The sequence below is a fragment of the Denticeps clupeoides genome, chromosome 15 (assembly GCF_900700375.1).
Source record: "Denticeps clupeoides chromosome 15, fDenClu1.1, whole genome shotgun sequence".
Lineage (NCBI taxonomy): Eukaryota > Metazoa > Chordata > Actinopteri > Clupeiformes > Denticipitidae > Denticeps > Denticeps clupeoides.
Window position 1 is genome coordinate 1,103,591 of NC_041721.1, and position 12,814 is coordinate 1,116,404.

General features: G+C 44.0%; 1 protein-coding gene across 2 annotated transcripts; it reads left to right on the forward strand.

Annotated features, from left to right (window-relative positions):
- Positions 1–470: 470 nt before the first annotated feature.
- ano6 (anoctamin 6) lies at positions 471–11,819 on the forward strand. 2 transcript variants are annotated; one of them, XM_028954704.1, is made up of 20 exons: positions 471–840; positions 2,751–2,821; positions 3,124–3,252; positions 4,673–4,738; positions 4,848–5,126; positions 5,203–5,313; positions 5,408–5,523; positions 6,083–6,217; positions 6,326–6,431; positions 6,647–6,707; positions 6,792–6,937; positions 7,014–7,091; positions 7,349–7,583; positions 7,693–7,862; positions 7,949–8,046; positions 8,265–8,395; positions 8,799–9,004; positions 9,507–9,703; positions 10,857–10,962; positions 11,047–11,819. In XM_028954704.1, exons 1-20 carry the CDS (start codon positions 735–737, stop codon positions 11,236–11,238), a joined length of 2,739 nt encoding a protein of 912 aa, XP_028810537.1. In that variant the 5' UTR covers positions 471–734; the 3' UTR covers positions 11,239–11,819. The 2 variants fall into 2 exon arrangements, with proteins under 2 accessions (XP_028810537.1, XP_028810538.1); XM_028954705.1 differs by lacking the exon at positions 2,751–2,821.
- Positions 11,820–12,814: the final 995 nt, after the last annotated feature.

Below are 12,814 nucleotides of genomic sequence, written 5' to 3' on the forward strand. Positions count from 1 at the left end.
ATTCCAGACACTCACACACACAAACACACACACATACACACACACACACACACACAAACATACACTCACACACACACTCTGTTTTGAAACAGTGAAGGTGGTTTTGTGTGAAAGTAACTGTCAGGGGTTACAAAGTAACAGCTTCTCACTCTCTGTGTATAAGAGAGTGTGTGTGTGTGTGCGTGTGTGTGTGTGTGTGTGTGTAAGTGAGTGTGTAAGTGTGTGTGTGTGTGTGTGTGTGTGTGTGTGTAAGTGAGTGTGTGTGTAAGTGTGTGCGTGTGTGTAAGTGAGTGTGTAAGTGAGTGTGTGTGTGTGTGTGTGTGTGTGTGTAAGTGTGTGCGTGTAAGTGTGTGTGTAAGTGAGTGTGTGTGTGTGTGTGTGTGTGTGTGTGTGTGTAAGTGTGTGTGTGTGTGTGTGTGTGTGTGTGTGTGTGTGTGTGTGTGTGTGTGTGTGTGTGTGTAAGTGAGTGTGTGTGTGTGTGTGGATCTCAGAGTTTGAAACCGGAAACCGAGCCCGCAGAAGCAGCGCTCCAGAAGACGTCCTTCTGCTTTTTCCTCCTCTCTTCTCTTGTCTTCTCTTCTCTTCTCTTCTCTTCTCTCGGCCCCACCTCGGGCTCCGGTTCGGACTTGTACGGTTATGGCGTGTCGGACGGGATCCCGGAGCGATCGGCGGCGGTAAAATCACGTCACGGTTTACGTTTTGCCGTCGATCGGTCTTGTTAAAAATTCGGCGAGATGAGGGAGAAGGGAGGAGACCTGGAGATGTTGGAGATGGACTCGGACGCAGAACAGGACGACCAGGCGGACGTGGACGTGGACCTGGGCATGTTGGACGGCGTGGGTAAGCGTCATTATTGCAAACTTTGAAGTTGAGGAACAGTCATACCGCGACGAGACCTCCACCCATAACGTCAGTTCCTGAAGTTCTAACTTCGCCTCCTAAACTGTTGCACGTAAACAGCTGTCAGCCCCAGCTTGTCCTTTCACTCTTTCATCCCCCTTTCCTCTCTTTATTTACCTCCCCGCAGTAGGAGCTGATAGTCATGTTGACCCAGCAGATAACGGGCCTGTAGGCTGAGGGGCTGTTTACATTATAAACTGATGATAATAATACTGCAAATAAAAAAAAACCACCACGTTCACATGTCGAATTACAGCAGAAGGAAAAGAACGTGCTCCGCTTCCCCAACCTTGAACTTCTGAGCTTCTGAAGCCGCATGGCCGCCTGCTGAGGTGGCTTTTATGGAGCGTCCGAGTGACCGTCACTGACCACACTGCAGGCCACTTCTATGCAAGATTGAGATGGGACTCGCGGCGGGGATTTATTAACTAATTCTGCTTGTTATGGGGGAAGTGAAAGTGAAGTGATTGTCATTGTGAAACAGCGCAGCACACGGTGACACGTGTCCTCTGTATTTAACCGTCAACCTCGGTGAGCAGTGGGCACCGTGACGGGCGCCCGGGGAGCAGCGAGTGGGGACGGGACCTTCGTCAAGGGGACCTCAGTCGCACCATGGCGGCTCGGGATTCGAACCGGCAACCTTCCGATTATGGGGGCGCTTCCTTACCCGCTAGGCCACCACCGCCCCCACACAGCCTATTGGGTTACAGACCTGCCCACAGAGTCACTGGTTTTACCTGTACTACCGCAGTGTCACAGAGCAAGTCACTTTGCACGATAACGTTATGCTGAAGTTATTTCCCCCTTTGGCTCGGAAGTGCTTTTATTGTATTGTTTTGCGTACCAGTTTCAGGACAACCTCATGCACAGTCAGGGGTCAGGGGTCAGGTGATTCAGTTTTATTCTGAAGGGCAGAGCAGACACGCCTGTCCCATGTCCCCACTGCAGGTGTTCTGTCTACACACGAGTGACACTAGACACCACAGATCACTCTGTCATCGGGACAATTCATTTCAAAAGGCAATATTCTGTGTTTTAGAACATTTGAATTAATCCAGAAAAAAAGTCATCAATCAGATTGTCGATCGGATGCAGATTTTCTGCTGAGATTGGAATCAGCCTGAAACGAAGCGTGGAATCGTTTTCACTCGCGTACACGCAGTGCCAGGACCGGCTTGGGGCGGAGCTTTGTTGGTGCGCTCACATGCATCCACGCCCGTGGAATGTTTCCGAGGGCGTGAGTTGCAGCTCTGACCACAACCACAGTGTGTCATGTTTTCCAAAGAATTGAACATGTCCTGTTATGATCTGTGATGCGTTGCACGCGTGTCTACCAAGCCTGGAGGGGCTTTAGCTCCCCGACTCAGTTTCAGGAACGCAACAGCAGACCTAAAAAGCCACATGACTGATAAGAAGCCGTCTAGCAACGCTCCCAGTCTGCATCTGTCAGCTGTCGCCACGGCGTGAGCTTCCGCTTGAAGTGGGTTCCGAAGACAGGACATTAAATGGCGCCAGTTTAACTGGAGTGTGTAAGAATATAAGAAACTTGGACCCCAAGGAATGGGGTCACATCACATGACACCAATCCAGTGCATGTGAGTGACATTCTTGTGTTTCAAAATCTGTGTAGAAATACATTTTATGAGCCGAAATATACATAGAGTTTTATATAGAAAATTGTGGGTGAATGCAGTCCGCGGTGTGGTGCAGGTCCAGGACCGCCTGCGCGACGGTGGCTGGGTGCAGGCGCAGTTTTAGAATGCAGACGACTGCGCAGGACTTGCCCGCACAGGCCTGCAAAGCGCAGAAGAATGAAGTGAGGCGCCGAACTAACCGCCTTGTGTTCGCAGTTTACTCCCAGGAGGCCTTGCAGAAGTACGGCGCGGCGGCGGATGGAGCCCTCGGGTTCAAAGTTCACGAGGTCAGCACCAGCGGCAAACTAAATGATGAATGCCATCGCTCGCGTTGCAGTGCCCACTTGCATAGTCGCATAGGTTGCACAGGTAACGGGATGCATCCTGGGAAGGAGGGCGGGGCCTTTATTTGCTAGTCTTTTTGCTCTGCTTTGCATGCCAGCCTCAGAACTCGGCTCTGAGCGGAATGGACGCACGGTTCAGCTCCAAAAGTTCATACCCAAAGAAGAGGCTGTACAAGGGGATGAAGGAGGAGGAGTACAGGATCGAGGAGCCCGAGCCTCCTGACAGGCCTGCTCTGTACCCACAGGTGGAATTCAACCGAAACCCCGACTCGCTCTTTTTCAACGACGAGAAGAGGCGGATCGACTTTGTGTTGGTGTATGAGGATGAAAGCAAGAAGGAGTTCGAGAAGCGGCATGCCTTCCAGAAGCACAAAGTAAGTAGGATATCAGATAACACTGAATTCTTATCAAAAGCCAGAACATACGGGTTCTGATAAGATGCTCTTATTTTCATATTTTCCTAGTGTGGGAAACGGATTCACAGATTTGACATATTCTGGTTATTAAACCGGATAAAATGTTAGTTTGATTTTTTGGACTCGGACATTGGGAGGGGCGTGGTCCCACGGTCCTGGTTTCCTAATCGTTCTCTCCTTCTGATTGTGGGATAAATGTACCTTGTTTCCGCTGCCAGGTCATTTTATATGTTCCCTAGTCCACATCTATGTCCTCGTATTGCTGGTAAACTCATGACACGAGTATTAAAAAGGAAAAAATCCATCCAGTTTGTTCAGTCATATTTGCCAGTTTCTTTGCAAAGAGATAGAATGTGGACACAGTAAAACTCATTTCTACTGTAATGTGGAAGAATTGTCTGTCCCGGACCTTTAAACAGGATGTGTTCCAGAGGGTGTGTTGAGAAGTTAGCTATGGTTATGAAAGGACCAGATCTTGGCCAGATCTTGCTCAAGGTCTTTCACAACAAAATGTATTTCATAAAGCTATTGTATAAAAAACGTATGGCATAAGATTGTATGGAAAACAATGAACTGATAACAGTAACAACTTGTAATATCATTTATGGAAGTTTTTATAAAAAGTTTAGTGTAGTACATGCAGTGGTGTGGAGTATTTGATTAGTGTACTAAGGTTTTTTTTTTTAACTCATAAATGACATTTTTAAAAAACCTGATGATTCATTTTGTAATGACAGTGGAACCAAAAGGGCGTGTTGGGTAATCCGTCTCTCCTGTCCAAGATAACCAGCCAGCGGTCTCTTCTTCTTTTTGTAAATCCTGAAGACATATTTGATGTGAGACTGGCAAACATTCCTCATGTTCCACGTTCCACATGTAACGACAAAATAATCAGACATTTACATTTACAGTATTTACAGTCAGTAGGTACAGGGACAGTCCCAGCCTGGAGACACTCAGGGTTTAGTGTCTTGCTCAGGGACACTATGGTAGTAAGTGGGATTTGATCCTGGGAATCCACATCATACATTTTATTAATTATAATTCCAAAATCTGGAATTAATTATAATTATGAACCGAGATGTACTTGTTGGGTCTAGAGTTCTATTTGAACGATCATATCTTGGTGGAAGTCCCTCTGACCACTGTAGGACAAAGCTTGTCTCTTTATAACACAATTCTCAGTGTTATAAATAACTCCAGTAGCAATACACAATTATGGAAATGATACATCAGAAGTTATTTAATAAAGAACAATGTAATTGAAATGAATAAGACCTCTAATTTGTGAAAAGCATGTACTGAACCCTCGTGGTGCGTCATAATAAAACTACTACTGTACATATGCCACTGCTGATTGGTCCTTTCCTCTGTTTAGAGACGGAGGGAATATTTCGAGTCCAGTTTAATGAAGATGGGTGTGGAGCTTGAGGCAGCAAGATCAGTGAGTAACAAAAGTCACCGTCTCGACAATCTCAGGGAATAATTCATATTTAACGTTTATTTTAGACCATATTGACCAGTTAGAAATGTCCTTCTGGTCGTGTGTACAGGTGGTGAACGATAAGCTCATTTTTGTGAAAGTACACTTGCCGTGGGACGTGCTCTGCACCTATGCTGAGATCCTCCACATTAAAATGCCCATCGAGACGAACGACCTCCCTTCGGAGCAGTCGCCGCTTCGGTGGTTCATCAGGTGCTTCTACCCCAGCGAGGACATCATTCACAAGGAGCAAGAGTACTTCACCGCCCCCTTTCAGAAGGACAGGCTGGATCATTTCCTTGTCCAGAACAAAGATCACTTCTTCACACCCTCCATGAGAAGCAGGATGGTAACAAAATGCTCTTCAAGGTTCTGCCTATAATTCCAGGAGAAGAATCTGACTACCATGTCCTTCAACATTACAGGCCAATTACATCCTCTCTCGAGCCGTGTATGAACCAAAAGGGAAAACCAAATTCGGCATCTCCAAGCTTCTGGATGGAGGAGTGTACAAGGCTGCCTACCCTCTACACGATGTAAAAAAAAAAAAATACAAGAGGTTAAAAACCATAAGGTCCCATTTGTGGAGCTTCACGCAGGCCTGTGATGGATTCTTGATGTATGTTGCAGTGCAGATTTAACGTGAAGTCTAAAGAAAGCGAGAGTTCCAATGAGAGGTACCTGTTGTACACCGAGTGGGCGAATCCTCTCAGCTTCTACAAGATGCAGCCTCTTGACCTCATAAGGTAAAGCTCAGCATCAGCTGCCAGACGCTATCAATCATTTGGATTTTTACTGGTTTTATTCATATATTTTCTGCATGCTACATGCCTCAGTCACAGCCACTGTGCTGCTAACAGAAGGTCTGGGTTTCTGTTTTTTCTTTAATGGAATATTCAGCTTCTCATTGCCATTTGTCCACTAGCATTGTTGCGTGCGACATCGCATGAAATCCCCACAAGGCATTAAATCATCCTGACACGCCGTCCTCAAAAAAGCATCGTAATAATTTGCACTATTCAAATGCAACAGCAACACTGCCTTCCATTGTCTGCCCTGTGGAATTAAAATAAAAACTTAGCAAAACTAGAATAAAAAAACAGAACAATGTGTGTCATTTGTTTGCTAAATGAAGGCAAGGAAAACAGTCAAAACAGGTCAGTGATGTAGAGGCGTGCTGAGCCAACTGATGGTTGTCAGGTTCCTCACATCAGCATTGCGTTCCTCGTCCATTTGGACCCGTAGTATAATATGTGGTCATTTAATTTCATACTGCACATAATAAGTACGTTGTATTGGCTGTAGGAAATATTACGGTGAGAAGATTGGAATTTACTTTGCCTGGCTGGGTTTCTACACATTCATGCTGACGTTGGCTGCTGCTGTGGGTCTCGCCTGTTTCATTTATGGCTACTACACACGGGAAACCAGCACATGGAGGTAATGGGAACTCCTTTTCAACCTTATAGAAACGCAGCCCATTATACTGAGGCATGTTTAATAACCACAATGCATTTTTTAATGTTTAAACTGTTTTTTTCTGTGCAGTAAGGAGGTATGCGATCCCCAGATTGGTGGTGAGATCTTCATGTGCCCTCGGTGTGACAAGCAGTGCACGTACTGGAGACTCAACACCACCTGTGAGACGTCTCAAGTGAGTTTGTGCTGAAAGACCTCTGTTGTAGTGGGAAACGAGTGAACATTAGTCAATTAGTGACCTCATGGACCCGTCCAGGCTCATAATGATTACATTTAAATTAGTGCTCAGCTCAAGCATGCAGAAAAAACAAGCATTTCCATGCATTCCAGTCAATGTCCATGTGTTGCATCCTTCCAGTGACAGTAACTTTGCTTTTATTCATCACACAGAAGCTCAGCATATTTGATAACTATGCAACGTTGGTGTTTGCCGTATTTATGTCTATTTGGGGTAAGCTGATTGAAATTCATGTTGAATGCAAATTTTTTAAAACAGTATGTTGACAGAACTGAAAATGCATTTCGATTTGTGCAGTAACCCTGTTTTTGGAGTTTTGGAAGCGTTACCAAGCACGGCTGGAATATGAATGGGATACCGTGGAGTTTTACACTCAGGAGGAACAGCCGAGGCCAGAATATGAGGCCAAGTGTGTTCACGAAAGAATGAATCCTGTCACCCAGGTAGGAAAAGGTTCTCGGCCTCATACCTCAGTAACTCTCCAATTCCTGCCTAACACACAGCATTACTTTATCTCAGGAAAAAGAGAAAGTCCCGTTTAGAGGGTGTGGCAAGTGTCTTAGGTTGTCCTGCGGAATTGGCACAGTTCTGTTCTGGGTAAATATGAGCCACATCTACAGCTACATCTTTACAATATCCAATGAATTAATTTATTTGTTATTCATGCTGTATTCTTCCATTGAAATAATTGCATGCATTGCTAAGTAAAAATTTATTATTTGAAATGTTAACGTATGTTTTGTCTTTTCAATAAATCATATATTTTATTTCACACTTTGCATGTACACACACACACACATATATATGTGTGTTTTATTAATTCATTAAATGTATTAATTAATTTTTGTTGCCAGATTGCCCTGATCATTGTATCTGTGGTGGCCGTGATCGTGTACCGCCTGGCTGTGTTCTTCGCCTTCTCCGTGAGTCTCCACAGAGACATTAAACACATTAAAGAACTGGAACCTCTTACAGGGTATGTGACACCACAGATGGCTACAACTGTCACAGCGTCACTCATCAGTTTTGTCATCATCATGATCCTCAACGTTGTTTATGAGCGGGTGGCTATCTGGATCACTGACTTTGGTGAGAAATTGTTGGTGTCTACGTGAAATGTGGAAGTTCACGTGTCTACGTGAAAAACTATGTGAAATGTGGAAGTTCTCTCTCTGCATCTGTTCTTTATGCGTCACAGAACTACCAAGGACAAGGACCGACTATGAGAACAGTCTGACTCTGAAGATGTTCCTCTTCCAGTTCGTCAACTACTACTCCTCCTGCATATATGTGGCATTTTTTAAGGGCAAAGTGGTCGGCTACCCGGGACAGCCAGTCTATTGGCTGGGGAAGTATCGAAATGAGGAGGTGGGCTTCTCTTTGTGTCTGAGCGAGGCCATTATCCGCTAGAACTGTCAATGGTTAGTTCACACGAGTGTCTGGTTGGTGTGTAGTGTGACCCTGGAGGATGCCTGATTGAGCTGACCACCCAGCTCGCCATCATTATGGGTGGTAAGGCCATTTGGAATAACATACAAGAGGTCCTGCTGCCGTGAGTAACTGGATTTTATATGACTTACTTGTTTTTGTGATACATTTTTTTTTACATGCTATATTCTTTGCTTTGCCTTTTTTTCCGATGATATTCATGTTCATTCCATTAATACATTGGGGCTGAAGGCTTGAAATTACCTTTGTCACAATATTCAAATGTTTTGAGGTGCCCTGGTAGTAGAAGTTGAGTAAAAGTTTTGTTCATCCTCGCCTCAGGTGGGTGAAAAACCTGATGTTCCGCCGCTGCTCACAGCAGACCTCCGAACAGGTCCTACCGCGGTGGGAGCAGGACTATCAGCTGCAGCCCGTGGGGAAGCTGGGACTGTTCTACGAGTATCTGGAGATGGGTGAGGCCGTTGCTGCATTTCAAAGGATTTTTTTTTATGCTTTTGATATTAACCCTTAAAGAACGCTGTTCATAAATTGACTTTCGGGATCACATGCACTCTTTCAGTAAACATGTGGGATGTGATTAATCGCGTAACTTGGGGTGACGTCAAGCTCTACCAAACTGAATTATGGGTTCATTGCTTCACATTGCTTGCACCAGCAAGTGCCAGCCCGTCTAATCCATTTATTGAACGTACCTGAGTAGTTTGTGTATATTGCAGTACAGATGTTAATAATCCGGGTGTTTAGTAAAACCCTGGTTACTCAATACCAAACCATTGAGCAACCACTGTGTAATAAATTGCTCTTCTAAAGCCTTCTGAAGTCCTACTTAATGTTGTTTTGTTCTTCATTTCCAAGTCATCCAGTTTGGGTTTGTAACGCTGTTTGTGGCCTCGTTCCCATTGGCTCCTCTTCTTGCCCTGGTAAACAACCTGTTCGAGATCCGCGTGGACGCTTGGAAGATGACGACGCAGTGCCGGCGCATGGTGCCAGAGAAGGCACAGGACATCGGGGCGTGGCAGGCCATTCTCCAGGGTGTCGCGATCCTGGCTGTGGTGACCAATGTGAGTTTTTCAGACGCCCCACTTCCTGAGTACAGGGCTCATCTGATGCTCATGTGAATTCTTTTGTTAATCATATTCTGTTCATAATGCCTAAATGCACTGATTGGACGGCCTGTCTGTCTATTTAAATACCTAACATACCTTCGACACCCCCTAACAGTTTTCTCCAAAAGCTCCAAATTCTGGGAATTCTGAACATTTGGGTAACAATGGGGTTAATAAAATGACTACCTAAACATAACTAATAATATGATTTGAATAACATTTATTGATGTGAGCTGGCGTCATAAGGAGGATAAATAATCACTCATTTTCTTGCACCATATTAGTCTTACCAAAGGCTGATAATTAGGTGGAGCCAAAAAAACTGTGATAACAGTGGGTAACAAAGATCAAATTTTTAATGCATTCTAAAAGATCCGTTTTTATATTGTTTGAGTGGAGTTGGAAAGTGAGGCATGTATAATAAAGTATGAGAAATTGTTTGATGCTCGTAATGTAGGCCGCGATCATTGCCTTCACCTCGGATATGATTCCACGGTTGGTTTACTACTGGTCCACCTCCATGGCGCTCAGCACAAACCACACAATGGAGGGCTACATCAACAACACACTCTCGGTATTCAAGATCAGCGACTTCACCAATTTCAGCATGCCTGAAGATGAGCCTCCCTGGTTCAAAAACAGCACCACTTGCAGGTCAGTTTCATGTTCGTGCACTCATACTTCCGAATTTGCTATAGCAAAAGAAAAAAGGTGTAAATGCATAATATTAATGGAAATCCATCCATAGACTAATCTTATTAAAGGTCCCCAGACACGAAAATATCACTTTGTGAGTGTCACGTTCGTTTGGAATGGCGAGGCAGGTGAATGATGACGATGGACATGACGATGAAGAAGGACGCATAGGCACGACGTCACACAAACGGGTTTAATACTTGATGAACAGGACAGGGGAGACATCCAGTAACACTTAACATTACATTTACAGCATTTATCAGACGCTCTTATTCAGAGAGACTTACAATCAGTAGTTACAGGGACAATCCCCCCGCTGGAGACACTCAGGGTTAAGTGTCCTGCTCAGGAACACAATGGTCGTAAGTGGGGTTTGAACCTGGGTCTTCTGGTTCATAGGCGAGTGTCTCACCCGCTAGGCTACTAACACCCTAGTACCACATGTAACAATGACCCAGCGGTGAACAGACACGAACAGGGCAGCTTTATACAATCAGACGCAGGTGAACACGATCAGGAAACATCACACAGGACCAACATGAAACTCCGGTCCAGATCCCGGAGCAACCTCTTCCGGACCAAATCATGACAGTGAAACCCCTGTTTCGCGACGTTGTGTGAATGCGTCCTTCGTCCTCGTCATGTCCAGTCATCAAACGAGCCTGACAGTGAGATTATTAATAACATTAATGAGTTCCCCGAGCCTGTCTGTGGTCCTGCGGTGGCTAGAAATGGTGATAGGTGTAGAGAGCTTTGGTCATTCTTCTTTGCTGTTCAGAGAGCAGCAGCTCAGATGGTCGGATCTGGAATTTAGCTCATTATGTCGTCAACTTCCTGTCTGCACAAAACATTGTGGTTGGTGAACGGTGTTGATGATGTCATTTCCACTTCTATAGGCCTCCCCCCCCTCCTTTTTCATGTCTGGGGACCTTTAAAGTTCTTGTTCTAGGTGTCAAAAATAATTACACACCAACAAAAAGGTCTGGGTGGGTAGTTAGTTTGTCTTCTACAACATATACATAACCAGTAGACGCTTCCTGCTTCGACCTGTTGTCTTCTGAAAATCCTGTGACATTAAGGTCATAAATAAACTTGTTCCTTTTGATTCCAGGTATCGGGACTTCAGGTACCCACCTGGTCACCACGAACAGTACAAGTTCAATATTTACTACTGGCACATCATTGCCGCCAAACTGGCATTTATTATTGTTGTTGAGGTAATAAGAACCAACACATTTTCTACAGTAGATATTCTTTTATTTGGAGATATTATAATAGTCCTTATTTCTCTTGTTTACCAGCACATCGTGTACGTCACGAAGTTTGTGTTGTCCTACGCGATCCCCGACGTGCCAGAGCGGGTGAAGGAGCAGATAAAGCGCGAGCGCCACCTCACCCAGGCGCTCAACCTCAAGCTGAAACTGGGCAACTTCAAGCCGGTGGCGGACAAATTGCGCGAGCACGCAGACGAGCACGTGCTGAATGTGGGATAAAGGTGGTCGGAGCACTGGGAAATAATTCACTCACTCACTCACTCACTCACCTTTCCTTCCATGTACTTCCTGTTATTGGACCTTTAGGTCAGACGCCCTTCAGACTTGCCATTCGTTTGCAAAACTAGCTCTAAATTGTTGCAGTAGCTAAACACGTGAGGTCAAGTGTGGGGGGGGGGGGGTCAACTGTAGGGCCTGTCAAAGCCCATTGAGACATACTGTATGTGATTTTGGGCTATATAAGAAATAAATGTTGTTGTTATGGGTCCATGGGTCAAGGTGGATTAAAGTAGCGAGGGGACACCAGGCAGAGGGACAATCCCTGCTGCACTGCAGTGTTACACATCCGGCCTCTGTTGCCTTCAGATTGTGTCAAACTGTCGATAAGCTGTTTACAGGTCAAAGCTGTATGCCAAATGCCTTAAATGTAAAATAATTGTTCTTTTTTCCTCCTACAATCACGGCACAGCTTTACAATAGTGTCAACATATATAACTGTAATTAATGTGTAACTATGCCCAAGTCAATGTACAGGGTGGGCTATTTATATGGATACACCTTAATAAAACACATTGAACACATTTTATAAGTGGTCAGAAACTTATAAATAACTCATGAAAGAATAAAGTTATGTTAAAATAGTTTTTCTTGTGAAAATACCAATAAATTTGATGTGTCACATGACCCTCTTCCTATTGAAAAAACAAAAGTTGGATCCAAGATGGCCGACTTCAAAATGGCCACTATGGTCACCACCCATCTTGAAAAGTTTGCCCCCCTCAAATATACTAATGTGCCACAAACAGGACGTTAATGTCACCAACCATTCCCATTTTATTAAGGTGGATCCATATAAATGGCGCACCCTGTATTTTAAAGCACTTGAGTGATCCTTCTAAAATTGTTTAATGCTTTCAGTAGCTAGATGTGGATTAAATCTGTATGAATATTTATATTGTTCATTTGAAGGATTGTCACATATGTGAGTTAATAATACTGTGGAACGGATGTGAGAAATATGAATCATGTACTATTGTGCACTGAAAACCACTAACTTTGTAAATGTACTTGTTTTACTGCCCACACCTACAATTATTTACAGTTTATGGAATTTAAACGTATGTATTACACTCACTCTCCTTTTTTGTTACTAATCACAGGAAGTTAATATTTCCAGCTTCATATAAAATATCACCTACAGATTTATTCACATCCATGATAAATAAACCAAGTACCGAACCATGATTTCAGTGCAATACTATAAATACTCTTATTTACATTTGCTTTTTAATTAATTTATTGATGGCATGAACCAGCTACGCTGGTTCTTTCACCAACTTTTGGTAAGTGTTTCATTTAAACATCATTGCATGAACAAGCCTGCTTGACATTCCTGCAATTAAATAATGTAATAAAATTTGTCATTTATTTTGTTAGTTGGCTGGTTAATTGGAATATTAGAAAAGAAAAAAAAATCCAATTGGGTGCTGATTGGTCAGGAACTATTTTGTTATCCTGGTGCTAGTAGCCTAGTGGGTAACACACCCGCCTGTGAACCAGAAGTCCCAGGTTCAAA

Bases quoted from the DNA above. Each gene is read 5' to 3' on its own strand.
- ano6 (XM_028954704.1), top strand. From the start codon at position 735: ATGAGGGAGAAGGGAGGAGACCTGGAGATGTTGGAGATGGACTCGGAC. The intron at 3,253-4,672 runs GTAAGTAGGATA...TCCTCTGTTTAG, and splicing joins ATGCCTTCCAGAAGCACAAA to AGACGGAGGGAATATTTCGA. The intron at 5,524-6,082 runs GTAAAGCTCAGC...TATTGGCTGTAG, and splicing joins CAGCCTCTTGACCTCATAAG to GAAATATTACGGTGAGAAGA.